At 36.2% G+C, this 24,777-nt stretch overlaps 8 protein-coding genes across 9 annotated transcripts in view; 2 read left to right on the top strand and 6 right to left on the bottom strand.

The window, feature by feature from the left end:
- Positions 1–1,465: 1,465 nt before the first annotated feature.
- LOC109585156 (adenylate kinase 8-like) lies at positions 1,466–7,150 on the bottom strand. The gene is made up of 11 exons (XM_020001130.1): positions 6,930–7,150; positions 6,802–6,883; positions 6,710–6,759; positions 6,162–6,263; positions 5,881–5,949; positions 5,765–5,803; positions 5,477–5,519; positions 4,249–4,320; positions 3,819–4,019; positions 2,361–2,492; positions 1,466–1,772 (listed from the first exon to the last, which is right to left on the bottom strand). Exons 1-11 carry the CDS (start codon positions 7,056–7,058, stop codon positions 1,573–1,575), a joined length of 1,119 nt encoding a protein of 372 aa, XP_019856689.1. The 5' UTR covers positions 7,059–7,150; the 3' UTR covers positions 1,466–1,572.
- A 60-nt stretch (positions 7,151–7,210) lies between these two features.
- LOC105314085 (A disintegrin and metalloproteinase with thrombospondin motifs 20-like) lies at positions 7,211–12,244 on the top strand. Its single transcript, XM_011408024.2, has 16 exons — positions 7,211–7,357; positions 7,415–7,490; positions 7,547–7,635; positions 7,708–7,762; positions 7,817–7,931; positions 8,333–8,463; positions 8,673–8,787; positions 8,838–8,918; positions 9,187–9,329; positions 9,975–10,125; positions 10,262–10,397; positions 10,664–11,042; positions 11,129–11,302; positions 11,389–11,565; positions 11,619–11,760; positions 11,889–12,244. Exons 1-16 carry the CDS (start codon positions 7,332–7,334, stop codon positions 11,993–11,995), a joined length of 2,097 nt encoding a protein of 698 aa, XP_011406326.2. The 5' UTR covers positions 7,211–7,331; the 3' UTR covers positions 11,996–12,244.
- Positions 12,245–12,455: 211 nt separating this feature from the next.
- LOC109585145 (uncharacterized) lies at positions 12,456–14,316 on the bottom strand. Of its 2 annotated transcripts, XM_020001113.1 has the most exons (10): positions 14,226–14,316; positions 14,095–14,168; positions 13,969–14,043; positions 13,813–13,922; positions 13,655–13,761; positions 13,444–13,579; positions 13,296–13,395; positions 13,136–13,203; positions 12,755–12,817; positions 12,456–12,709 (listed from the first exon to the last, which is right to left on the bottom strand). In XM_020001113.1, exons 1-10 carry the CDS (start codon positions 14,313–14,315, stop codon positions 12,489–12,491), a joined length of 1,044 nt encoding a protein of 347 aa, XP_019856672.1. In that variant the 5' UTR covers position 14,316; the 3' UTR covers positions 12,456–12,488. The 2 variants fall into 2 exon arrangements, with proteins under 2 accessions (XP_019856672.1, XP_019856671.1); XM_020001112.1 differs by having other exon boundaries at positions 12,456–12,817.
- Positions 14,317–14,806: 490 nt separating this feature from the next.
- On the bottom strand, positions 14,807–16,835 carry LOC105314084 (E3 ubiquitin-protein ligase TRIM71-like). The gene has a single exon (XM_011408023.2). It carries the CDS (start codon positions 16,789–16,791, stop codon positions 14,917–14,919), a length of 1,875 nt encoding a protein of 624 aa, XP_011406325.1. The 5' UTR covers positions 16,792–16,835; the 3' UTR covers positions 14,807–14,916.
- Positions 16,836–16,982: 147 nt separating this feature from the next.
- Positions 16,983–17,862, bottom strand: LOC109585150 (uncharacterized). Its single transcript, XM_020001119.1, has 4 exons — positions 17,673–17,862; positions 17,419–17,613; positions 17,282–17,344; positions 16,983–17,233 (listed from the first exon to the last, which is right to left on the bottom strand). The coding sequence occupies exons 1-4, from the start codon at positions 17,716–17,718 to the stop codon at positions 17,013–17,015; spliced, it is 525 nt and encodes a 174-aa protein (XP_019856678.1). The 5' UTR covers positions 17,719–17,862; the 3' UTR covers positions 16,983–17,012.
- Positions 17,863–18,982: 1,120 nt separating this feature from the next.
- Positions 18,983–21,021, bottom strand: LOC105314083 (RING finger protein nhl-1-like). Its single transcript, XM_011408022.2, has one exon. The coding sequence runs from the start codon at positions 21,008–21,010 to the stop codon at positions 19,091–19,093; it is 1,920 nt and encodes a 639-aa protein (XP_011406324.1). The 5' UTR covers positions 21,011–21,021; the 3' UTR covers positions 18,983–19,090.
- On the bottom strand, positions 21,020–22,804 carry LOC100632761 (glutathione S-transferase kappa 1-like). Its single transcript, XM_020001131.1, has 7 exons — positions 22,702–22,804; positions 22,521–22,602; positions 22,144–22,244; positions 21,795–21,923; positions 21,388–21,540; positions 21,215–21,308; positions 21,020–21,157 (listed from the first exon to the last, which is right to left on the bottom strand). Exons 1-7 carry the CDS (start codon positions 22,762–22,764, stop codon positions 21,111–21,113), a joined length of 669 nt encoding a protein of 222 aa, XP_019856690.1. The 5' UTR covers positions 22,765–22,804; the 3' UTR covers positions 21,020–21,110.
- A 53-nt stretch (positions 22,805–22,857) lies between these two features.
- Positions 22,858–24,777, top strand: part of LOC100632634 (serine/threonine-protein phosphatase 2B catalytic subunit 1-like) — a 7,376-nt gene continuing 5,456 nt past the window's right edge. The window contains exons 1-3 of the mRNA XM_011408021.2: positions 22,858–23,023; positions 23,228–23,332; positions 23,921–24,479. Coding sequence (XP_011406323.2) covers positions 22,919–23,023; positions 23,228–23,332; positions 23,921–24,479 — 769 coding nt within the window. The 5' untranslated portion in view covers positions 22,858–22,918. The remainder of the gene's footprint in view (positions 23,024–23,227; positions 23,333–23,920; positions 24,480–24,777) is intronic.

Here is a 24,777-nt window from a genome sequence, read left to right as displayed (position 1 = left end):
CTCAAATTTGAAGGTTTTTCTGACTTACCGAAGCATTAAATTTTAACCGAAATGTTTCCCTTTGAATTACCAGCTGCATGTATAGTATATGTTAATGTATAATATAGTCCATAGTCCAGTGATACTGTAATAGGACTCAGTCATTCATTGTATGTAGATACCAGCTTTGTTTGTTGTGTCGTAATATAATGTTGTGTCTTTATCTTATTACGTGTTTGTTTGTACATGTACTTATTAGAAATAAAACATTATTATTATTATTATTATTATTATTATTATTATTATTATTATTATTATTATTATTATTATTATTATTATTATTACTATCATACGTTACTTCTTTATCATTGTTACTTTTCCTAGTTGATTGTAGTCACTTATTAAAGCAAATCTTAGCATCAGGGTCCACCCTAGGACAACAAATGAAACCATTTCATGACAAGCACATGCCAAGTACGTCCAGCAACAATAATAATGCCATGAATGTGTTTAGTATTGATGATTTAGCCTCTACTGTTGCATGTACAGTACGTGACTTGAAAAAACAAATTACACCCACATAGTGACAGATTGACCTACAATGTTGCAGGCTGTGTTCCTGACCACATGACCATTAGAATCACTATACTCTATGATACTACACAAGGAGAGACTATACTGTACATGTACATGTACATTTACCAGTACATGGGGCAGTATGTATGTGTACTTAGGGTGACCACGATAAGTTGAGAAAACAACTTTAGTTGTCTCATCTCTGATCTTATCCTGTTGTTATGCTTCCTCCACTCACTAATGGCTGGTTGCTATGGCTGGTTGCTAAGAGACGTTGTTGACAGCTTTAGGGGTGTATTACCCTGAGAGTGGTGGCTAATCTCTTTAGAGGGTTTGGTAAACCTTACCAGTGCCTCCGTTACGAAGGATGTTGCTAGGAGTAGCTGTCTTTGCTATTGTTGAATCTACTAACACAATTAGACTGTTATTTCTAGCATAATATACTGTACGCACTATAATGCCTACTAGTAGGTTTTATTAGTACAGGCTAGCCTCTATATAATGGACACTTTGACAGTGTCTCTGTTATACAGAGGCTAGCCTGTACTAATAAAACCTACTAGTAGGCATTATAGTGCGTACAGTATATTATGCTAGAAATAACAGTCTAATTGTGTTAGTAGATTCAACAATAGCAAAGACAGCTACTCCTAGCAACATCCTTCGTAACGGAGGCACTGGTAAGGTTTACCAAACCCTCTAAAGAGATTAGCCACCACTCTCAGGGTAATACACCCCTAAAGCTGTCAACAACGTCTCTTAGCAACCAGCCATAGCAACCAGCCATTAGTGAGTGGAGGAAGCATAACAACAGGATAAGATCAGAGATGAGACAACTAAAGTTGTTTTCTCAACTTATCGTGGTCACCCTAAGTACACATACATACTGCCCCATGTACTGGTAAATGTACATGTACATGTACAGTATAGTCTCCTTGTGTAGTATCATAGAGTATAGTGATTCTAATGGTCATGTGGTCAGGAACACAGCCTGCAACATTGTAGGTCAATCTGTCACTATGTGGGTGTAATTTGTTTTTTCAAGTCACGTACTGTACATGCAACAGTAGAGGCTAAATCATCAATACTAAACACATTCATGGCATTATTATTGTTGCTGGACGTACTTGGCATGTGCTTGTCATGAAATGGTTTCATTTGTTGTCCTAGGGTGGACCCTGATGCTAAGACTTGCTTTAATAAGTGACTACAATCAACTAGGAAAAGTAACAATGATAAAGAAGTAACGTATGATAGTAATAATAATAATAATAATAATAATAATAATAATAATAATAATAATAATAATAATAATAATAATAATAATAATAATAATAATAATAATAATAATAATAATAATAATAATAATAATAATAATAATAATAATAATAATAATAATAATAATAATAATAATAATAATAATAATAATAATGTTTTATTTCTAATAAGTACATGTACAAACAAACACGTAATAAGATAAAGACACAACATTATATTACGACACAACAAACAAAGCTGGTATCTATATACAATGAATGACTGAGTCCTATTACAGTATCACTGGACTATGGACTATATTATACATTAACATATACTATACATGCAGCTGGTAATTCAAAGGGAAACATTTCGGTTAAAATTTAATGCTTCGGTAAGTCAGAAAAACCTTCAAATTTGAGAACATTCAAGCACAAAAATCCAGCATTTTAAAGCTGAACAATCAACTAAAATTTAACAATACTTTACTAAAACTTTCCTCCCTTGTAATGTGCATCATACCAATACATGTACATGTACACACATACCGTTGACTATTCTGTATTTCTCGGCTAGTTGAGCGGCTTGAAGACTCTTCCCTGATCCTGTGGGTCCTAGCAACACAACACGAGGGATGTGGGGGGACATGGTCCTCTCTCTCGTGTCAAGGAACAAACTAACTGGAGGAATCATGATAACAATAATGGAAGCAATAGCCTCTCTTAATGGACACTCTCTATAGCGTACACTTCCATTTAACGGACAGCACCTAGTGTACCAATTACATTCCTTACTGTATAAAATAACCTCCACATAAAGGATAACTAATTTATTAAAGTAAAAAACATGCAATTACAATGTACAATGTATTATTAGGATACATTCTTGGAGTACAAGTACAAGTATATGTACAGTTAATGATACCTGAAGGAGGAAATACCAATTCCAGCTTATAAAAGAAGGCAATTGAGGGAAGTTAAGCAAATCTTCACAGGTAGTTAGACAAACTATTTAAACACCTCTCCCTCTATGCCAGACACATACACACACAGATTAATGGACAGACAGACATAAAGACATACACAGACCTCTTGTGTGTGTATCCATTTAAAAAGAGACAATATAATAATAATAGCCTGAGACGATGGGACATAGAGACAGACGTAGACCTCACAAAACATTAATTATGTTCTCAGGCTATGCAGCTGTCTCTGCTATACACAGTACATATACACGGACACTATATGGACATTGTATTGTCATATGATGTTGTCATGAGCCGTTAGGCTTCAACAGTGATTGGCTATCATAATTATAGTGGTAGGAGTGAACATGTCACCATGGAAAGAGATTAGCCTACATGCCCTGTATATAAACAACATTATTGCATCCCAACCACCGCCTGGTGGACAATTACTTGCTAATAATGATGATATCACCATGTGTGTACATGTACATGCACTAATTGAGATATTAAGGTGTACTATTGGTAAGTGGCTCTTTATTGAAGTGATTATGGTTTTAACAGATCACTAAGAAGCCTAATGACCATTGCTACATACACATATGTGCATGGAGAGTTGGTTGTGTAAGAGTGTCTAATAATAATAATGCTTTGGGACATGTTTTGCTCCAGGGGCTGATATTGAGTGCCTTTTGGAGTGGTTTGTTTGTGTGCCTTTAGTACAAGGTTTAATGTAAGGACAATAACAATAACAGTAATTAGGGGTCTAAGGATATTAATAGAATCAATTTATATCCTTATACTGTGCTGGATTAAGAATTAAGGATTGAAAATAATAACACAGGTGGCTTAAATAAGACAAAACAATTGCTGATCAATACTACAGACTAGCCTCTATATAATGGACACTGTGTCTCTGTTATACAGAGGTGTCCTTTATGTGGAGGTTATTTTATACAGTAAGGAATGTAATTGGTACACTAGGTGCTGTCTGTTAAATGGAGGTGTATGCTATAGAGAGTATCCATTATAAAGCCAATACCTGCTACTAGCAGGTCTTGTATTGGTTGATCGCAGCAGAATCTCTTAGTAACGTCAGCATAACACTTTAACATTTGTTCAGAATGACGGTGATACGCTTCTAGTTTAGAATGCATGTGGAACTGGACTCCGCCCTTCTCTTCAACGAGTCGTTCAGCAACACGAGGATCATCAGGAGGACTGAATATAACATGGTAGACATCTTTTCACATGTACATGTATGAGAGTGGCCATTGAATGAAAGAATAAAGAAAGGATGTTTATAAAAAGATAAACATACGTGTACGTGTAATTAAAGGATGCAAGAAAGCTTTTAAAAGACTAAGACAGTCTTAAGTACATGTTAATGCACAGTATCTAAGTAATGCATGAACAGACAGTATAACAGATATAATGTACATGGATTTAGATGATACATATACTGTACTTACCTCCTGTGACTGAGTCAACCCTTTTACCAGCATACCTCTCTATTAGTACAGGGTCAGGTCCTTCAAGGAGCACTGCAATAATAATAACAACAACAACAACAACAATAATACTAATAATAAAACACATGTATAATGTACATATTAATGTGACACATGCACATGTGCCAATTACCCTAATGATATAATGATTATTTGTAGGTAAACATTGTGAAAGACTGTGTCCACACATTGGGCAGTGGACAAAATACATGTACATGTACCGTCTAGCCTGTAGAGGGGAGGTTTTTTATACAGTAAGGAATGTAATTGGTACACTAGGTGCTGTCCGTTAAATGGAGGTGTACGCTATAGAGAGTGTCCATTAAGAGAGGCTATACTGGTGCAAAAGAAGCAGAAAGGAGTGAAGTAATTATTACAATATGAAGACCTTCAACTTATCCTCAAACCAAAATCAGACTAATAATGTGAGAAGGAAGTCATAACACTATGAAACACAATCAAATAATAATTTCACATAAATTAAATAATAAAATGAACAATATTCATTGGTAAGCCACTGCCAATCGGATCATTCAATAAACGAGACTTTAATTTGTGCAGCTGCTCTGGATTCAACCACCGTATGATAATTAGTGACTGGCGTTAAAAAAACATCTGTCTAATGTAAGAAAGTACTAAAGCGTAGAACCACAGAAACAGTAGCAGGACCCAATGGTCTGCTGTAATTAATTGTCGTGTGCTAGTAGTAGTAGGAGTAGCCCAGTGGTAATATAGTATCATAGCAACCGCCTCAAAATAAAGGTGATACCTCCAATACTCTTATCTTTGTAATAAAAGAAGCTAAATATGGGGATGGGGGGTAGAGGGTGTATCGGCCCTAATTGAATTTACTTTAATCTCTTGAGTCGATGTATTTCTTTCTCTCTTCAGACTCAAGACTCCTGTTACTAATAGCATCGAGCTATATACAACTGTATGTAACGTACAAGTATGCACGCAGACAGTGTATCATGAGTCATTTCAATGACCATAAAAAGCAAGAATTACTTCTGATTATTACATCTCACTAATTGTCACTCCAATGGAGTATGGTAAATCAACTTATAGTTTCTCTTAATGGACACTCTCTATAGCGTACACCTCCATTTAATGGACAGCACCTAGTGTACCAATTACATTCCTTACTGTATAAAATAACCTCTGGTTTATAGACACACATGTCACTTACCAAAGTGCTTGACTAAAATACCACGACCCTGAAGAGCCAAAGCCTGAAGGGAGAGAAAGAGAGAGAGAGAGAGAGAGAGAGGGAGTGAGAGAGAGAGAGAGAGAGGGGGGAGTGAGAGAGAGAGAGAGAGGGGGGGAGTGAGAGAGAGAGAGAGAGGGGGGGAGTGAGAGAGAGAGAGAGGGGGGGGAGTGAGAGAGAGAGAGAGAGGGGGGAGTGAGAGAGAGAGGGAGAGAGGAGTGTGTTGTATCAATAAGGTGAAGGTATAATGTATGGCACTAATTCCATTACTTGTTCTCTTGTCCGTGGGTAACCCTCCATGATCCAGCCCTAGTATAGTACAGCAAAGAGACTCAGTTAAAGTTAATTTACAGGTATGGGTACACGATTCTTAGTATCGTCCTTACTTTAGCTTTACTGTCTGCTCTTTGAAGGCGTTCGTAGATTAGTGACGCTAGCTTATCAGGTAAGGCATCCTATAGTAGTAGGTATATAATAATATCAAAATGTGTGAAGACAAGATGTAGTGTGTAAGCAATTTGTGTCAATTAATTTATCTTAATTAATATGACTTGATTACCCATTTGAAGTATACTCCGACTATAGATTTTCTACATTCTCTCCCTTACCCCCCCCTCTCTCTCCCCCCTACCCAGCTCTCTCTCCCCCCCTACCCAGCTCTCTCTACCTCAATTAGTTCCTGTTTGTCACTGCCTCCATTTTCATTTTCTTCCAATAAAATGGTCGGCTTTATATGAACGAGTCTTAGCTTCCTTGCGATGAGTTTGGACTAGAAGAAAATAAATACTTATAAATAATTATATGCACAGACTAGCCTCTATATAATGGACACTTTGAAAGTGTCTCTGTTATACAGAGGTGTCCTTTATGTGGAGGTTATTTTATACAGTAAGAAATGTAATTGGTACACTAGGTGCTGTCCGTTAAATGGAGGTGTACGCTATAGAGAGTGTCCATTATATAGAGGTTATAAGGTCAAAGGGATGTCATGAAAATCATATAAAACAGTGTCACTGGGTGTGGCAAATACCCAGACAGATAGACAAAGCAGGTTCATAAAGCTGTTCCTAATGTTTTGTAGACGTTTTACTATTATTTACTCAACACTTGAGGTATGTTATGTCTTTGCAAACAGTAAATATCATTATCTATGGAGTAGCACTCCCTCATGTGGAAACAAAAACCAATTATTATCAATTAGACTAGCCTTATTACCAGTGTGTTCTGACCAGATGCTGGAGGACCGTATATAACTATACCAGGGACTACAAAGAAAAGTTAAACACAAAACAATAAACCCAGTATACCGTCTGTGGGACGCCTTAGAAGATCCTGAAGGAAAGATATTGGGTCATTTGGTCTGTGCAATAAAAGCTCCTGAAGCATGTGCTACAAGAGATTAAATATCATACAAATTAAACCAGGTATAGCTTACTTGGAAGAGATCAAATATGTGGTGCTTCTCGGCGTAGTTTGGGTACTTGACTGGTATATTTAGCTTTTTTGTTGCATCAATTGTAACGTCCTCCATTTTTATTTGTAATGTATTTGACCCGGTAGCCATGACAACCGCTAATTAATTTAAGTGGTCTTCTTTCAATGGCTTCTACTCCTTTAGTGTTACTGTATAAAAATGTTCTCATGCAGCCTCTAGCTATTAGCAGTTCTAAAATTAGAAAAAAAGAAGAGTCTGTTGTATTGAAGCTCAGTTCTAGGCCTTGCTCCTACTAACCTAACCTACACAGCAGTCAAGATAGACTAAATCATTGCAGATTGAGGCCTAGCTCAAACTGCAAGCTATCAAGTTGCAACCCTCAAAGTGTGTATTGTCTCAAGTATGGTCTTTGGCACATCATTCAGAAGGTGACTGTCACCCCATTCATGGGAGTCCTCTCATTACTGCATTATATGCTGCTATAGGTTAGCCCCAACAGGACTAGCTGCAGGTCAAACGGCTGTTCTAGTACTATTGCTACTACTGTCTGCTACTCATACAGTAAGTGATTGTATTGAATTCACTGTGGTCCTGGTTCACTTTGTTTTCATGGACAGGACGGCAGCCAATGGAGCGATTGGAGCGATTGGAGTAATTGCTCAAGCACATGTAACAGAGGGATTACATCAAAGAGAAGAGAATGTTTGTAAGTATGCCATTAAACCATTACACTCACTCGCATAATATAAATAAACCGACTATCTTGTGCTGCCTATAGAACTGAGAATAATTGTACAGGACACTCTGTGGAATTTAAAACTTGCATAGTCAAGGTATGCCAACTCAAGGATAAACAGTCATTAATTGAATTCATTACCTACGTGCAGGAATGCTCTACAACTAAGAAAAATTTTATCTTCAGGGACAAAATTTGCTCTAAGCTTGATAACAAATATAGGATTGATTCAAATTTTCTATTATGGAAGGCCTACAGAGGCTCTGGTAAGCCACTAAATGCAAGTGTAATGAGATACTGATTTAATTTGTTTCATCTTACAAATGTGCTATCCATTTTTACATTATTGTTAATGTCAATATCACATGCATCTATCTTATGTGCTAAAATACACAGCACTATCTCATTGTCCCTAAAATAACTGGATGACTTTACTCATGTATTTATTGGTTCCAAGTTTATTATAATTGCATAAGTGGTAGTGAGCTATGATAATGCAACATTCCTCACACACATACACATTTGCTAAGTTTTTCATTCTTTGGTAAGCATAAAAGAATCATTACTTATGACAAACAATAAGCAAATGCTCATCACAGATCAAAAGCACTCTTTCTCTGCAGCTGTTGTAGTGCACCATATAAACCGTGCTGTTTCACCTTTGCAGGTAACAGAGTATGTAGTGGGGCCCAGTGCTCCTCGGGTTTATACAGGATGTATGTCAAGGACAATATGGATGGTGCCAGTTGTGATAGAGATGATGGAAGTGTTGGAATTTGTTTGGGGGAATTTTGTGCAGTAAGTCTGTACATGTACATGCATGGCATAAGATTGAAAATTGGATTACTCGCCTATTCAATGCAGCTACAATCTAATAACAGAAATATGCAAACATTCTAAATTCTTTGATTACGGTTTAATTGTCATTAATTAATCCAATTTGAGTCTAATACGTCCATTCGTAGCTACATAACATAATTTGATTTCTCACTCTCTCACACTTGCAGCCCCTCAGTTGCAATAGTGTTCTTGGAGCTAAAGATGTTGTGTCACGTTGTTTACACTGTCCTCCTTATAAGCCATCTCAATCCTCAAGAAAATGTACCAAATTCTTTGAAAGTGGTGAGTGAGAATGTCTCATGTCACATTATGTAATATTGTCTCTATATTAGGTAACAGTAATTCTCACCTAACTGGGGAAATTCCTGTGGGAGCTACTTCAATCAGGATTACATGTTCATCATGTAGTGTAGGTAAACAAATAAACTCTTCATACATGTAGGTCTACATGTGTGCTCATGGGTCAAAAAGTCTGTCTAGCTCTTTCATCAATAAGAGACAGAATTAGAAACATGTCCGTTGATAAATTGCTAGACAAAATTTGCAGCACACCTGCTTGGTAAACATATAATCATGTGAAGAATTCTGTTGCCATGACTTTAAGGACACTCCCTAATAGCAGGGAGTAGTGGAGTCCTTTTCACAATAGCATTCTATGGTATCACTGTTTTCCATTTCTAGTACTTCAAACGAAGTCATCGGATCGTGTGATACTAAATAAGGACACACAGCCATTCACAATAGGTGGGACCGCCTTTCATTTACTACCAAACTCTTCGGTGTTTGTTGCACGGGGGCCACTACTGAAAGGAATAAGAGTTGAGGTAGAATTATATTAAATAAATTTACTATGAATTAAAATTACATAAACGCAATGATACTGCTTGCAAATTCTGAGAAATAATTTTAATTGAGTGTAAAATGCATGTCAATGTTATATATTCAATAACAAATGGCTAATGACGTCTTGTCATTCCTTGTTCGTTATTACAGCTGGCACTTATAAATTAAAAGTATTTATATTATTATCATTATCATCATCATCATTATTATTATTATTATTATTATTACTATGAAGAAGCTACCACAATGCATGTATTGCAATGTACATCTAAATGCATTGAATACCAAATTATCCTGCAGCTGTTATTGAATAACAATTGCTGTAATTTATAACCTAATGCATTAAGAATGAGAAGGAAGTGCAGAATAATGAAGAGTACAACCTTTAGTTTACAATAACTACTCCTCTTCACATGCCAGAAGAGTAGCATCTACAAATGAGTTATCATTACTTGGACCAATGACTCCAAGGCATGCAGTGATTGTCCTACGCTAACTTGCTTCCACATAAACAAACTCCACTCCTACTGACCAATCAGTAGTGAGGAAGGCTGAGAAGCAAGAGGCAGAGAAAGGAAGAAGATATGATTGTTCTTTTTGGTCTATCACTTCTTTTGTTCCTTCAGGTGGAGAATGGTGGAAGTAACCAGACATCAGAGCAGAGTATAGAGTATTATAAACTAGTGGATGGTGAGGAGAGACTCACTGAGAATGGGAATGAGACTGTTGACTGGAAGTATGATGAATTTGGTCCTTGTTCTCTGACATGTGGTACAGGTAAATAGAAGCCAGTTATAGTATCAACAATGATCAACCTATAGCTTCATAGCAATGAAGTGATTTATTAATGCTATGCATCATTAGCATTATACTTTGAATATGAGATATTATGATATTGATATCATATCTATAGGTCTGGAAGTAGCTCATGTCCACTGTAGAGATAGCGAGTTTCCTGATAAAACCCTCCCCGACTTATTCTGCTCTTCAAACTCTCCAAAACCGTTCCCTATTGTCAGAAAGTGTATCAGACCCCTATGCCCCCCAAGGTAAGAATTTAACGTGTAGTAATTAGCAGATCTATGCATACCATATAAGGAAGTCTGTTATTAATATACATATTTGGTAGTAAATAGCAATTGCACTCACTTGAGATACACTTTACTCGAGTTTCAAATTTCACACCTTGACACCTGAACTTAGCTTAGCTTACATCTCTTAAATTCTTTTTTCTACACTAAAATGCTTTGATGTTAACACTCCTAGCAATGAGTACATAAAATAAATATTTACTTACTTGTACATATACATGCAGATGGAAAGCTAATGATTGGGGAATATGTCCTGCAATATGTGGTGGAGGAATTCAAAGACGAACTGTCCAGTGCATTCAAAAAGATCAAAATGGCAACGAGATTGTAAAAAGAGAGAGCGATTGTGAAGGAACTGGTGAGAAACCAGTCGCAGAAAGACCCTGCAATACTTATGCATGTGGAATATGGACCACAAGTCCTTGGAGACCTTGCAGTCATAGCTGTGGGGATGGTGGAAGTCAGAATAGAACTGTCACTTGTGTTGATTACAGAGGAGTGGAGCTGAACCCAATTAGCTGCTTTCAGTTGAAGCCTCCATCAGTCCAGCCTTGCAATAATGGGCCGTGTCATTATACTTGGAGGAATGAATCATGGAGCTCTGTAAGTCACTTAAAACACATGCAACTTGGAAGTGTTATTACTACTTTTATTATTGCCTAGATTTATTTTTGTATTTTTGCCATTAGTGTAGTACATCTTGTGGGAATGGCACTCAGAGTAGATTGGTCTATTGCAGTAATCAACATTCTGAGAGAGTGAACGAGTCACTGTGTCTATCCTCTACTAAACCGATCGGTAGCAAGACATGCTTTGATGTGCAGACCTGCAAGAAACAATGGTATGCATCGCCATGGGAAGAAGTAAGAATATAGATACATGCTATAATATATAGTGAGAGAGATTATGAATGAAAAAATAAAGACTGATATTTTAATTTTTTTAATAGTGTCAAGGTTCTTGTGGATCATCATATCAAACACGAAAAGTTGCATGTCAGGCAACTGTAAGTAACCGTATCATTACAGTATCAGATGGAGCTTGCAATGAATCCTTAAAACCAGCTCATAATCGTCCCTGTAACAAGTCTGGCTGCATATACTGGAATGAAGGAAGCTGGAGTGAAGTATGTTACTATAAATACTTTAATAAATAGAATTTCACAATTCTCTTTTATAGTGTTCAGTCACATGTGGTGGTGGTACAAAGCAAAGGACAGTTCAGTGTATCAATGGAGCAACAGGTCAGCCTGCTACTGGCTGTGATGAGTCAAAGAAACCATCAGAGACTACATCCTGTAATTCATCATCTTGCAACACAAGTAAGCTCAGCACATCAATTGTACTGCAGTGTCTAGTGTATGCTATTAAAAGTTGTTGGGCTTAATGTGAATTTTATTTTTATTGGAGGTTCTAACACATTATTTATTTTTATGATTTTTTTCCATAGACTGTAAAGATTTCACTGGCTATGACTGTAACGAAATGAAAATAGCGCATGGCTGTAACTTATACTTTATGACAGTCTATTGCTGTCAAACATGCTCTCAATCATAAAATGTTATAACCTTTTAATTATTATATGTATTATAAATGCATCATTATTACTATTATTATTATACTTATTATTATTATTACTATCATTATTAATCACATCACTATACTTGGCTGTAAACTCACTATTATTATGATGGTCCCTCCACTTCTAATCTACACTATAATACCATGTTATGCTAATTTTGTAATAAATATGAATCACTGTCATTTTGTATGTTTACTATTGATATCTTTTACAATTTTAATGCAGTACTGTTATTAATGTACATAAATTAATGCTATGTGAACTGGCTCCAATCAAAAAAGGCAGCTGCCTTAAACTATTGTCAACTGATGCATTTTATTTATAAGGAATTAAATTTTATTTTTTAGCAAAGTCCCTGTACTATAGTACAGGGTATTTTGTTAAAAATTACTTGGAGAAGTAGTTATGTTGCATATATTTGAAACTGATTCCTCTTACAATTAATAATAAAAATTTTTAAAATGAAAATTAAGTGCTTATTTGTCCATACGCAGCATTAAAATATGTATCAATTGGCCCTGGTCTCTCTTCAGTATTAACCATTGGTATATCATATATTGGTCCTTCTTGTGTTACTTCCATGGTCTTAATTCTCCTTCTTTTCATTATACAGTAAACTATGATGCCAGTAATTATTGCAGTACTGACTCCAGCTATTAGACAAATGATGACAGCTACTGGAATAGCAACTAGAGGAGAATGATGTAACAGTAATGCTATCATTATTAACTGACCAATAAGTATGGTTTTGTCATCTGATGGTTGTGTAGCTGTTGTGGTAGTGTATGAAACATAGCCTACAATACATAATGATAATTATGTCTCAGGAAAAATTAATTTTCTAATTTAAAATAATAGTAAATGATTGGTTTCTCAACATGCATGTATGTAAAATTTGTGTTCATCATAACTCACAATTAGTGCTACAAACAGAAGTGCTTGTTTTATGAATTGCTGTCATTGCTAGCAATGATGATTATTGAGGAAATGTTGAATAAATGTGTGTTTATCATAACTTACGAATAGTGTTGTAAACTATTGTTGGTGCAAATAATGATGATAATATTACTAGCATTATTGAGCATACTGTATTTACTGTATTCACTGTAACTTACAACTTGAGCTGTAAACCAAAGTGCTTGTTGCTGATGACACTACTGTTGTATTTGAAAAACTTCCTGTGCTGAAAAATAAATATTAATATTGATACAATACAGTATATAAATATTGATATAATACCAATAACAGTAGTATGATAGCAGGTATGGTACTAACTGTATATTTGTGATCAGACTGCTGCTGCTTGTTGCAATACTGGAGCTAATGACTGCAGTTGATGGAGACATAGAAGCAATAGTTGAAGACTCAAATAAACCTGATAAAGAAAAAATCCCAACCTATATGCTAAAAGCATACAACTTACTAGTGACTGTGATTGCAATACTCCCTACAGTATAACCAGCTGTATTGGTTGCTATGCAAGTTAGAGTATCATTAGATCCAGTTGTCACTGTCAATGGTGAGACATGCCCCAAACTATCACCAGAACCATTGTACCACTGAAAGAAAACAAATTTACAATACACAATGCCGGAAGTCAATTCATCATTAATATTAATTAATGATGTACTAACAGTGATTGAAGGAGCAGGATAGCCACTAGTGACATTGCAATGGACTGTCACTGTATCTCCTTGCATCACACTAACTGGTCCAGTGCTTACTGATATATTAGGTTGAGCTGAATATATAATGACAATAATGCAAATCAACATTAATTTTTAATAATTACTTATAACTGTGATTGATCCAGTAGACCATATTGTCCCACCAGGACAATTAATGTTGTCGTAGCCACACCTATAAACTTCGCCCTCCATCACTGACTGGACCACATATAGGCTATGTATGGTTTATACATACATGTATGTATAGGTATAAAACTTACAATTCGACGGCAGAAGGAACAATGTTACCATTGAATTCCCACTTGAACATAGCAGGCAGAGTAGCACCCGCACAACTTGTAAAAGTAGTAAAATAAATAATATAATTTCAAGTAAAGCTTACTTACTTCATAACAAGTGGATCAGTAGATGCTGTTGCATTGTATTGAGGAGTAGCAGACACTAAATTAGGTGGACCACACTGAAGACAGGGGTGAGTACAAAATAAAGGTTGGAATGGTCTTTATTATGCAAATACCTGCTGTGCTGATGCTTCATTTAATACAACTCCTACCATTAGTAGAAAAATGTGTAGAAACATAGCAATTAAGCGAGAGAGAAGAACCATAGCGAGACTGCTCTTACAAGCTCTTTATAAATTTCACAAGATGTTTAGTTTTTCATAATGAGCCCCACCCTATCATGAGCCCCACCCTACTAGATCTAAACCAATTTTTTCAAAAATTTTAATTGTAAAAACTACAGTCTATCCTTGGCTTGGACAGTTGTTCAGTACTTTGCCTTTAGATTCACCAGTGGTCATTCCCAATTCTCTCCTATACAACAGTACCAATAAATTTAAACACTGCATGATCTAGAGGCTGATGGCTGACCAATAGTTTGTGCTAGTATCTCAAATGTAATTGTGTTGTATCCATGACAATTACAATTACAGTATCTAAAGGAATTTATGTACTGTTATTAATGTGCATAAATTGAGCAAAAGTCCCTGTACTATAGTAAAGGGTATCTTGTCAAAATTACTCTGAGAGGATTTCTCTAGTCATCTAGTCCAGTCTATAGATCTAGTATAAACCCACAAGTTATCACAAAGAATGCAGACAATGACAAGAATAGTAAAGTGGCATATTTTTAATCAAAAAGTAATTACCTAGCAGCATGTTCAGCAAATTAAAACTATTACTAATCTAAGTTGAGTCTCACAAAGTCTAATACACAACTATTCTGTTGTTATAATAGTCACAAATATACAAGTAGCCATCACCGTCAAAACATATTCCAACATATGGGCCATTAAACTGATCTTCGTTAACTCCTTTCTCTCCAAAATTACAAACAAACGATCCCTCACTAGTGAAGATTGAGACACGATGATTACCATAGTCAGTAACATACACTAGGCCAGCATTATCCACTGCAATACCTGCTGGTTGCTTTAGCTGTCCGAAGCCAGAGCCCTCACTTCCAAACTGACAAATAAACTCCCCATCCGGATTGAACTTTTGAACACGATGATTATACTGATCAGTGACATACACTGAACCTTCACTGTCAATAGCAATATCAGTAGGAGCATTAAATTCTCCACTGCTTGTTCCACTTTTACTGAATGTACGACAAAATGTTAAATCAGAATTAAGAACTTGTATACGATTGTTTTTGCTATCAGCAATGTATACACAATTCTTTATAGGTGAAACAGCAATACCAGTTGGATACTTGAACTCCAGCACTCCAGTACCTGACTTGCCGATTGGAAAAGAAAGCCTGCCATTGTTGCTTATCTTCTGTATTCTATTATAGTTAGAATCAGCAACTAGAATAGAATCACCCTTAGTGACAACACCATGGTTATAAGAAAACGTAATATTATTGACTCCTTTACCAAGTGATTCTAACCTTTTTCCTTCTTTACTCAGTATACTAACAAGGCCAGGACTATACTCTGATACTATAATACGACCATCATTGTGTACAGCAACTCCACTTGGATGATCAAGATCATATATAGTGCGGGTTGGAGTTACACTAAACAGGTAGCTATAAGGATTGAAAGGGATGAGCAAAGAAGTGCCTTGAAGGGAAACATCAGATACTCTCACGTTAACTTGATGACGTCCTCTAATAACAGGAGTACATATAACCTGGTACACTCCTGGTTTATCAGTAGGGATCACTCTAGCTTTAATAACTTGAGCTTGTGCAGTGGCTGATGTAAAGCCAATGGAAATAGAGGAGGTAGGAACAATCAAAAGAGACCTTTGGTAGCCTGGTAATTCTATTGAGAGTTGAAATGAAATTGCTTGGTTTTCTGGTATATGTTTAATGGTAGCTATCTCCTTCACTTTACATTGGGCTAATTCAACACGAGACATGACATTACCAACATGCTGAACAATGCTTGCAGTTTCGCTACTTTTGATAAACAGAATCTCATCATCATGAGATGAAGTATCACGACCTTCTCTATGATTTTGCAGCCTCATCTGTACCAATTCTTCTAACTTTCTTGTAAGCTCCTCTTGAATACCAGCCATAAGAGTTTGGGTGAATCCCATCATTTCCTTTTTCACTCTCTCTCCCTGATCTCTTATCTCAGCAGCAGAAAGTGCATTTCTAATCTGCAACTCTACCTCTCCATTGAGTGGTGATGCTGGTGCCTGTAATTCACTTAACGTACTTACAGCATGCCTAGAAAAAAGTGACCATTTATTATGAATACTAATGCACTCATTGCAGAGATATCTATTGCAGTCCTGACAATAGACAGCAGGATGGGCATTAGTGCAGTTGTCACACTTTACTTCACCGGATGATAGTTCATTGTAGATCTTCTTAAATTCTTGTACATTGGTAGCAAGTGATAAACCAGCAGCTCCAGTATCATTGGGCAGCTCAGTGTGTTGATGACAGGTAGGACAGGCCACAGAGAAGGTAGGGATGGTAGCTAATCCCTCAATATACTCCTGACAGAATGAATGGTGGCAAGAGAGTGTCCTGGGGTTAGTGTAGATATTGTTGCACTTTCGACAAGTTAACTGATCCTGTAGCTTGACAAATGTAGGCGTTGTCCCTGTTGCCATGTTTTGATGTTTTGAGAAGAGATGAGCACACGCCCTAAAATTAAATTTCTAAGTTTCTAACACTAGATCTAGATGAATAATATTAATAATAGTGTCATTGTAAAAGGAACTTCAGTAAATTTCTACTCAGTAATTTCAAGAGTTGTGACAGGATTATTACGCATATAGTTGATGATTCATTTCCTTCAGCTTATTAAATTAATAAAATTCTCTTAAAATAATCAAATGTTTACTTGTCCATATGCAGCATTAAAATGTGTACCAATTGGATTTGGTTTCTGCTCAGCACTGACTATTGGTATGTCATATACTGGTCCTTCTTGTGCTACTTCCATTGTCTTGATTCTCCTTCTTTTCATTATACAGTATACAATGATGCTAGTAATGAATGCAGAAATGACTCCAGTTATTAGACCAGTGATGATAGGCACTCCAATAGCAACTGATTAGTAAAAATATATTATAATGAATATTTCATTATAGTACTGACCACTAATGGTTTCTCCATCTGTTGACAGTGAATTTAATGCTTTGGTCACACATGGTTCATGATCTATAATGCATATAAATAATATTAACATTATAGATGCTGAATTCATCACAGCATACAGGTAGTACTTGCTTTACCTCTTGTTGTTGCAAAAGATGCTGTTACTGTTATCACTGAGAGGACAGTCAGTGCTGAACTCGTTGCTACTACATCACACATTGTGACCTGCTCAGTGATAGTGGCAGTACTACTCATCATTGTATCTGATTCTATTGTGCTCAACATCATGTGAGTACTACTAAATAAAGTGTTCTTTACTGGGAACTTACTAACTAAATAATGGCATATATATAAAGATAATTTTAAGCATTTTTATACAAATATATCCTACCATTAACAGTAGCTGATGGTCCATATCCAATAACATTAACAGGCATGATAGTAATGGTGTAGTTTGTATCAGTAAGAGGTAGGTCAGTGATAGTAATATTAGTACTAGTTGTATTTTCGACAGATTTGACTTTTGGTGGACCTTTTATATTTATGATGTAATAAACTGGAGGATAGTTCACATATGAGATATCGACCTATTATGCATCATTTTAATGTAAAATAATTTAAAATTAGCACATACTTCACTGTTATTCCACCATATTGTAATACTATCAGTTGATGTCTGATACCAACTAATATTAACAACTTGAGCTGGTACTATAAGAAATACAATGAGTGTGTGTGTGTGTAGTACTTACCATTCCATATATACTGTATTGATGATGAAGGAGGTCCTCCTCTTCCACCAGTATCAATAGGAAAAATAATAAATGAATAATTAGTACCAATAGTAAGATGATTAATTGTTATATTAGTGTTCCTGGTATGAGAATAGTTTGTTAAATTGTTACTAGAAATAATAACATGATAATGCTGTATACATGATCCTGAAGCAGCCCAATTAATGAATATTCCATTGCTATTAACTGGATCAATCTTTATATTAGTAACTGCTTCTGGAACATCTAAGTAAAGAGTATATAATTATATATAACACTTCATCATTCCATATACCTGCTACATGAATAGTCATTAGAGTATAACTTAAATCATCATCCGAACAACCAATATTTGTTCCATTCAGTTCTAAAGGCACTGAATCATTAATAGCATTAATCACTAATGATCCATTAACTTGTGTAGTTGTAACATTAAAACCATCAACTGTTACTGGATAATCATTCCTTTGTAAAGGATAGATATTGCCAGAATGTCCTCTCCAAAACATCATATCAGTGCCAGCAGTAGCAGTACAAGAAAACACTAGTTTATCTCCAGGGCACACAACAGAATAGGGAGGAACAGTTTGAACTAATGATACTAACAATACAATACATATAAAGTCAAATTAAAGAGAGTCAATAGTCAATGATACTACTCACCAGATACAACTAAACTCAAGCACTTGGTCAATAAAAGACACCTGTAAATACCAGTAGCCATGTTGAAGCAAAAACAGGTATTAGCCTACTATTCGGGTTTATCAAATTATGACTGCAATAGTCTAGATCAGACTTTGATAAAGACAATAAAGTTGATTTTGCCCTTCAGATTATCACAACCACTCCTTCAGAGTAATGAGAGTATATAGACCCACAAGTTATCACTAGGCAAGCACTTTGCACTATACTGACATGAACAGTAGAGTAGCATAGATAGATAGATACTACATTAAATCAAAAAAAATTAATATTTAGCAGCACGTACATGCAGTAAATTAAAACTATTACTAATCTAAGTTGAGTCTCACAAAGTCTAATACACAACTATTCTGCTGTTATAATAGTCACAAATATACAAATATCCATCACTGTCAAAACATATCCCAACATATGGATTCTTAAATTGATCTTCATTGATGCCATATTCTCCAAAACTACGCACAAACGAACCATCACTAGTGAAGATTGAGACACAATGATTACCATATTCAGTAACATACACTAGGCCAGCATTATCCACTGCAATACCAGCTGGCTGCTTTAGCTGTCCGGAGCCAGAACCCTCACTTCCAAACTGACACATATACACTCCATCTGGATTGAACTTTTGAACACGATGATTATACTGATCAGTGACATACACTAAACCTTCACTGTCAATAGCAATATCGAGGGGAGCATTAAATTCTCCACTGCTTGTTCCACTTCTACCAAATATACGACAAAACGTTAAGTCAGAATTAAGAACTTGTACACGATGGTTTTTACTATCAGCAATGTATACACGATTCTTTATAGGTGAAACAGCAATACCAGTTGGATACTTGAACTCCAACACTCCAGTACCTGACCTGCCAATTGGAAAAGATGCAGCAGGAATACCATTCATACTTATCTTCTGTATCCTGTGATTGTTAGAATCAGCAATTAAAATAGAACCATCCTTAGTGATGGCAATACCATGATTATAAGAAAATGAAATAGCGTTCACTCCTTTACCAAATGATTTTAACTTCTTTCCTTCTTTACTCAGTATACTAACAAGGTCAGGACTATACTCTGATACTATAATACGACCATCATTGTGTACAGCAACTCCACTTGGACGATCAAGATCATATATAGTGCGGGCTGGAGTTACACGAAACAGGTAGCTATAAGGATTGAAAGGGATGAGCAAAGAAGTGCCTTGAAGTGAAACATCAGATACTCTCACGTTAACTTGATGACGTCCTCTAATAACAGGAGTACATATAACCTGGTACACTCCTGGTTTATCAGTAGAGATCACTCTAGCTTTAATAACTGGAGAGGATGCAGCCTGTGACTTAAATCCAATGAATATAGAGGAAGTGGGAACAATCAAAAGGGACTTTTCATAGTCTGACACTTCTATGGATAGCCTAAATGACACTTCTCTGTCTTCTGGGATATGTGTAATGGTAACTATTTCTTTCACTCTACATTGAGCTAAATCAACACGAGACATAACATTACCAACATGTTGACTTATGGTAAATTCTTTGCTGCTATTTTTAATAAACAGAATATCATCATGATCATGATATGAAGCTGTCTCGCGTGGCCAGACTAGATAAGAAGTATTACGACCTTCTCTATGATTTTGCAGCCTCATCTGCACCAATTCTTCTAACTTTCTTGTGAACTCCTCTTGAATACCAGCCATAAGAGTTTGAGTGAATCCCATCATTTCCTCTTTCACTCTCTCTCCTTGATCTCTTATTTCAGCAGCAGAAAATGCATTTCTAATCTGCAACTCTACTTCTCCATCGAGTGGTGATGTAGGAGCTTTTACGTCACTTAACTTATTTACTGTATGACCAGAAAAAGGCGACCATTTATTATGTGTACTAACACACTCATTACAAAGGTACCTATTACATTCCTGACAATATACAGCAGGGTGGGCATTAGAGCAGTTGTCACACTTTACTTCACCGGATGATAGTTCATTGTAGATCTTCTTAAATTCTTGTACATTGGTTGAAAGTGATAAACCAGCAGCTCCAGCATGGTCTGGTAGCTCAGTGTGTTGATGACAGGTAGGACAGGCCACAGAGAAGGTAGGGATGGTAGCTAATCCCTCAATACACTCCTGACAGAATGAATGGTGGCAAGAGAGTGTCTTGGGGTTAGTGTAGAGATTGTGACACTTTCTACACGTTAACTGATCCTGTAGCTTGACGAAAATCGGCGTTGTTGCCGTTGCCATGTTCTAAAATGTTGTTTTTAAAGACACCACTCCTATTTCCTGGCATTGCTTTTATAAATAATTTATTAGTAAAAAATCTATTCTTGGCTTGGACAGTTGTTCAGTACTTTGCCTTTAGATTCACCAGTGGTCCTTCCCAATTCTCTCCTATACAATAGTACCAATAGAGTCAAACACTGCATGATCTAGAGGCTGATGGCTGACCAATAGTTTGTGCTAGTATCTCAAATCTATCAGTCCCAAAGAATGGCTCGGGCTTCCCATCAACATAAGCTACAATGAATGGAGACCCAAAAGCCTAAAATTAGAAAAGACAGGCAAGCATTTACAGTGTTTATTCAACATAAAAATAATCAAGCAAAATAATTGTTTCTTACTCCAAGATCAAAAGCTTCTTGTGTAGTTGCTTTAAGCTTATCTTTGATAGATACATCTTTGATGGAACTCAACAGCTCACTGGTAAGGTCACTGCTAATGTCACTGGCTTGACAAGCTTCCCTAAGACTCTCTTCTGCTGTTATATCTTCATCCTGCAGAGGAAGGGAAGGTCGATCACAGCTCAAAAATAATATTAAATATTGTTTCAGAATTTGACAAAAGTCCCTGTACTATATAGTACAGGGATGTTAGCCAAAATTCGCCAAAAATGGAAAGGAGAGAATTCTCCATTTTTATTACATTTTTTGATACATATACATGTTCTTATGTTGTGTAGAAAGTTTGAGCTGATTCCAATCAAAATTGGATTTTCTACAAATTTTTAAAGTTGCTCCATTATACTTACCCTAGACCAGATCCTAAGCCAGAGTTGTCTCGACAGTTCTTCAAGTTTCTCGGGTTGTCTGTCCCTAACTGCAATTAACAGTCTTTGGGCTGACAAAGATCCTTTATTTAACATTGTATCAACAGGATTCTAAGGCAAAGGATGTAGAAAAAATGTTTAGTCATGTTACATAGAGTGTTAAAAATGGGCGATAAAAATTGCTGAATGAACAAACAATTCCAAAATACATTGACACCTTTTTTGAAGGACAATTAAAAGTAAATTAAAGGGGCTTTGACCAAGCACTAATGCAGAAAAAATAGCTTTTAAATGTCTCAGGAAATGTATTTAGAATTGTACATGTACATACTTTTGGAATATTTAATGGAACGTCGTAATATTTTCTTAATCTTTTCAAGTCAGTCACCATGTAAGCTGCTTTGTTTGGCACCATACCTGGAGGTCTGTTACCTAGTATAAAGTATTATAAATATTTATATTAGAAATGGCAGTCATTTAGCTTTAGCATAACCTTCAGCTTTGTAAAGAAACATATTTTTCCAATTATAGAAATTGCAACATTTTAATTCGATTTTTCACATATTCAATCACATGTGGACGTAGTCTCGCCCTGCCCCTTGGCGAGACTAATGTGGACACTAATTTCCCCAATAATATAAAAACAAACAATTTCACTATTTTGATAAATCTGCCACCCATCATTCCTGTCAATATTGTGCCACTCACCACTGAGCTGCATTATTCCGCCCAGAAAAAACGGCTTCAGTTCTAAGGACATGTTCCATCTGGACCTATAGCGACAGAGTACCTGGAAAATGTAAAAAAGTACATTTTCTTACCGCAAAAATTATCAAAGAAATTTTTAAGTAAGAGTTCTATTGTATTTAAAATTCTTTTAATGACTTACTTCAAAAGCAACCCAAGTATAGGGAGAGACAACATCATAATAAAGCTTGACTTTAGTAGCCATTTTTCCTTGCAGAAATTAGGGCGTGGCTAAACTCTGTTGTAGGCGTGGTCAGTTAATTTTATGAAGAACACTTCCGGTTTCATAATGGAATATCATCAACAGATCCAGCTACTGCCTGCACAATCGACAGAGATTGCTTGTAAGCAAACGCAGGATGGTCACAATAGAACAAGCCAAGGAGATCATCTACACACTCTCAGAGAACTTCTCCAGCCTCTCACCTGACAGGCAGTGGAGCAGGGAGCCTCAAGAAGCGAGTGTAAGTCGCTAAATACAGCTGTGACCTGATTGCCATACTCTCAGACCCATTCTACCAACACATGGTTAATCATTATCAGAGTCTATCGAGTACTGGGAACATTGTCACTACTTCTTTGCCTAATAAATGACCTAAAACTCTTTGTATAACACTGCTTTTATATTATTTATTATTTTATATTACTTTTTAAAATTATTTTTGTAGAATTACAAGCTATTGGAGAGGAGTAGTGTACAAGGACTTATTGAAGAAGCTGGTAAACTTTTTAAAGATGAGGAAACACTCCTCAGACTCTCAGCTCCAATAGTGGTTAGTGATAGAGAGAGAGAGATAAAGATATCTTGCTTCATCAAAGAGAAAATGAAATAAAATCATTTATAATTAAGATATCATATACTATAGTCTATAGTGTGACATTACTGGGTATAAAGAGATCCTGGAATAATGTGAAGGGAGAGGCAGGAAGGATACAAGCCATACAGAGAGTACAGTGTATGTTCTTGGCATTAAACCAAATAAACAAGACACATTATCCATTCTTGGTACAAGTGTGGGATGCACTATGCATATTATGCTAACCACTCTAACGTATAATGCTATACACTATATCAGGAACTGGCCCATTTGTGTACAACCTTAGACTACTATACTCATCTTCACGCTACATAAGTAGATGTATCATGTACTCTAAGTCCTTGTACTGTTAATGGAGTGTAACTTGCTAATGTAGCTTCTTCAAAGAAAGCTCTACATTAGACTGGGACTTAAGCTGATGGATACATCTAATTGGATATTGTATTAATCTATTACCAATATATACTGATATATTGATCCCCTATTAGAGAATATACCCTATTAAACTTATCCCCCATCACATGTATATGTCTTCTATTGCAGGTTATAGGTGACATTCATGGACAGTTCTGTGATCTTGTTGACATATTCTCTTACACTAATTCAGAGCATTTGATCAGAAGAGAAGGAGCAGCCACTACTAGTCAAGACATACCAACTGATCCTTCGCATAAAGAAGAAGAAGGATCATGTCCTCCTTCACAAGTGTCTTGTCCACCATTGCCAACACTAATCAATGGCTACTACAGCTTTGATCCAAAGCCTCTGCAAGGCCACAACTCGATAAAGAAGCCACATTCTCCCTCTTACCTGTTCCTCGGTGATTACGTTGATCGAGGTTGTTACTCTTCTGAATGTATATTGTTTCTCCTGGCACTCAAAGTGGCCTATCCCTCTCGGTTTTTCATGTTACGGGGGAATCACGAGAGTCGCTGTATGACTCAGTTCTCGTATGCTGAGGGTATCAATTTCGCCGAAGAGTGTCAGAGTAAATACGGGGAGGAGACTTATGAAAGTTTCATGAGGTGCTTCGATAGTCTACCACTGGCAGCCATTGTGGAGAATAAGTTTGGCAAATGGCTCTGCTGTCATGGAGGAATAGGTTAGAACAATAAAATATTATCTCTTTCTCTTATTGCTTTGCTACAGTACATGTACTTATCCTCTCTCTGTCTCTCTCTCTGTCTCTGTCTGTCTGTCTGTCTGTCTGTCTGTCTGTCTGTCTCTCTAGCTTTTCCTCCAGAATTTTCCCCCTCTCCCTCCCCCTCTTTCTATATTCCTCTCTCCTAATATGCAATATACACAAACACACACTTATGTACATACATGTACATGTACATGTACATGTACATGTATGTACATGTACATTATTATCACAGTTTGTATTTCTATCATAAACA

Source organism: Amphimedon queenslandica, unplaced genomic scaffold, assembly GCF_000090795.2.
Source record: "Amphimedon queenslandica unplaced genomic scaffold, v1.1 AMPQUscaffold_13110, whole genome shotgun sequence".
Lineage (NCBI taxonomy): Eukaryota > Metazoa > Porifera > Demospongiae > Haplosclerida > Niphatidae > Amphimedon > Amphimedon queenslandica.
The sequence above is the reverse complement of the archived record's forward strand: the minus strand, read 5'-3'. Positions and strand labels throughout refer to the sequence as shown.

Coding starts and splice junctions, on each gene's coding strand:
- LOC105314085 (XM_011408024.2), top strand. CDS start 7,332: ATGGTCTTTGGCACATCATTCAGAAG. Junction 7,763..7,816: donor TTAAAACTTGCATAGTCAAG/GTATGCCAACTC, acceptor ACCTACGTGCAG/GAATGCTCTACAACTAAGAA. Junction 11,761..11,888: donor TTCATCATCTTGCAACACAA/GTAAGCTCAGCA, acceptor TTTTTTCCATAG/ACTGTAAAGATTTCACTGGC.
- LOC109585156 (XM_020001130.1), bottom strand. CDS start 7,058: ATGGCTACCGGGTCAAATACATTACAAATAAAAATGGAGGACGTTACA. Junction 6,760..6,801: donor TCTAAGGCGTCCCACAGACG/GTATACTGGGTT, acceptor TTTTCTTTGTAG/TCCCTGGTATAGTTATATAC. Junction 2,493..3,818: donor ACAAGACCTGCTAGTAGCAG/GTATTGGCTTTA, acceptor TGATTCCTCCAG/TTAGTTTGTTCCTTGACACG.
- LOC105314084 (XM_011408023.2), bottom strand. CDS start 16,791: ATGGCAACAGGGACAACGCCTACATTTGTCAAGCTACAGGATCAGTTA.
- LOC105314083 (XM_011408022.2), bottom strand. CDS start 21,010: ATGGCAACGGCAACAACGCCGATTTTCGTCAAGCTACAGGATCAGTTA.
- LOC109585145 (XM_020001112.1), bottom strand. CDS start 14,315: ATGGTTCTTCTCTCTCGCTTAATTGCTATGTTTCTACACATTTTTCTA. Junction 14,169..14,225: donor ATGAAGCATCAGCACAGCAG/GTATTTGCATAA, acceptor CCCTGTCTTCAG/TGTGGTCCACCTAATTTAGT. Junction 13,396..13,443: donor TATTGCAATCACAGTCACTA/GTAAGTTGTATG, acceptor TTTCTTTATCAG/GTTTATTTGAGTCTTCAACT.
- LOC100632761 (XM_020001131.1), bottom strand. CDS start 22,764: ATGGCTACTAAAGTCAAGCTTTATTATGATGTTGTCTCTCCCTATACT. Junction 22,245..22,520: donor CGGAATAATGCAGCTCAGTG/GTGAGTGGCACA, acceptor ACTTTATACTAG/GTAACAGACCTCCAGGTATG. Junction 21,158..21,214: donor GATACTAGCACAAACTATTG/GTCAGCCATCAG, acceptor ACTATTGTATAG/GAGAGAATTGGGAAGGACCA.
- LOC109585150 (XM_020001119.1), bottom strand. CDS start 17,718: ATGCCTGTTAATGTTATTGGATATGGACCATCAGCTACTGTTAATG. Junction 17,614..17,672: donor ACCATCAGCTACTGTTAATG/GTAGGATATATT, acceptor GCCATTATTTAG/TTAGTAAGTTCCCAGTAAAG. Junction 17,234..17,281: donor AGATGGAGAAACCATTAGTG/GTCAGTACTATA, acceptor TTTACTAATCAG/TTGCTATTGGAGTGCCTATC.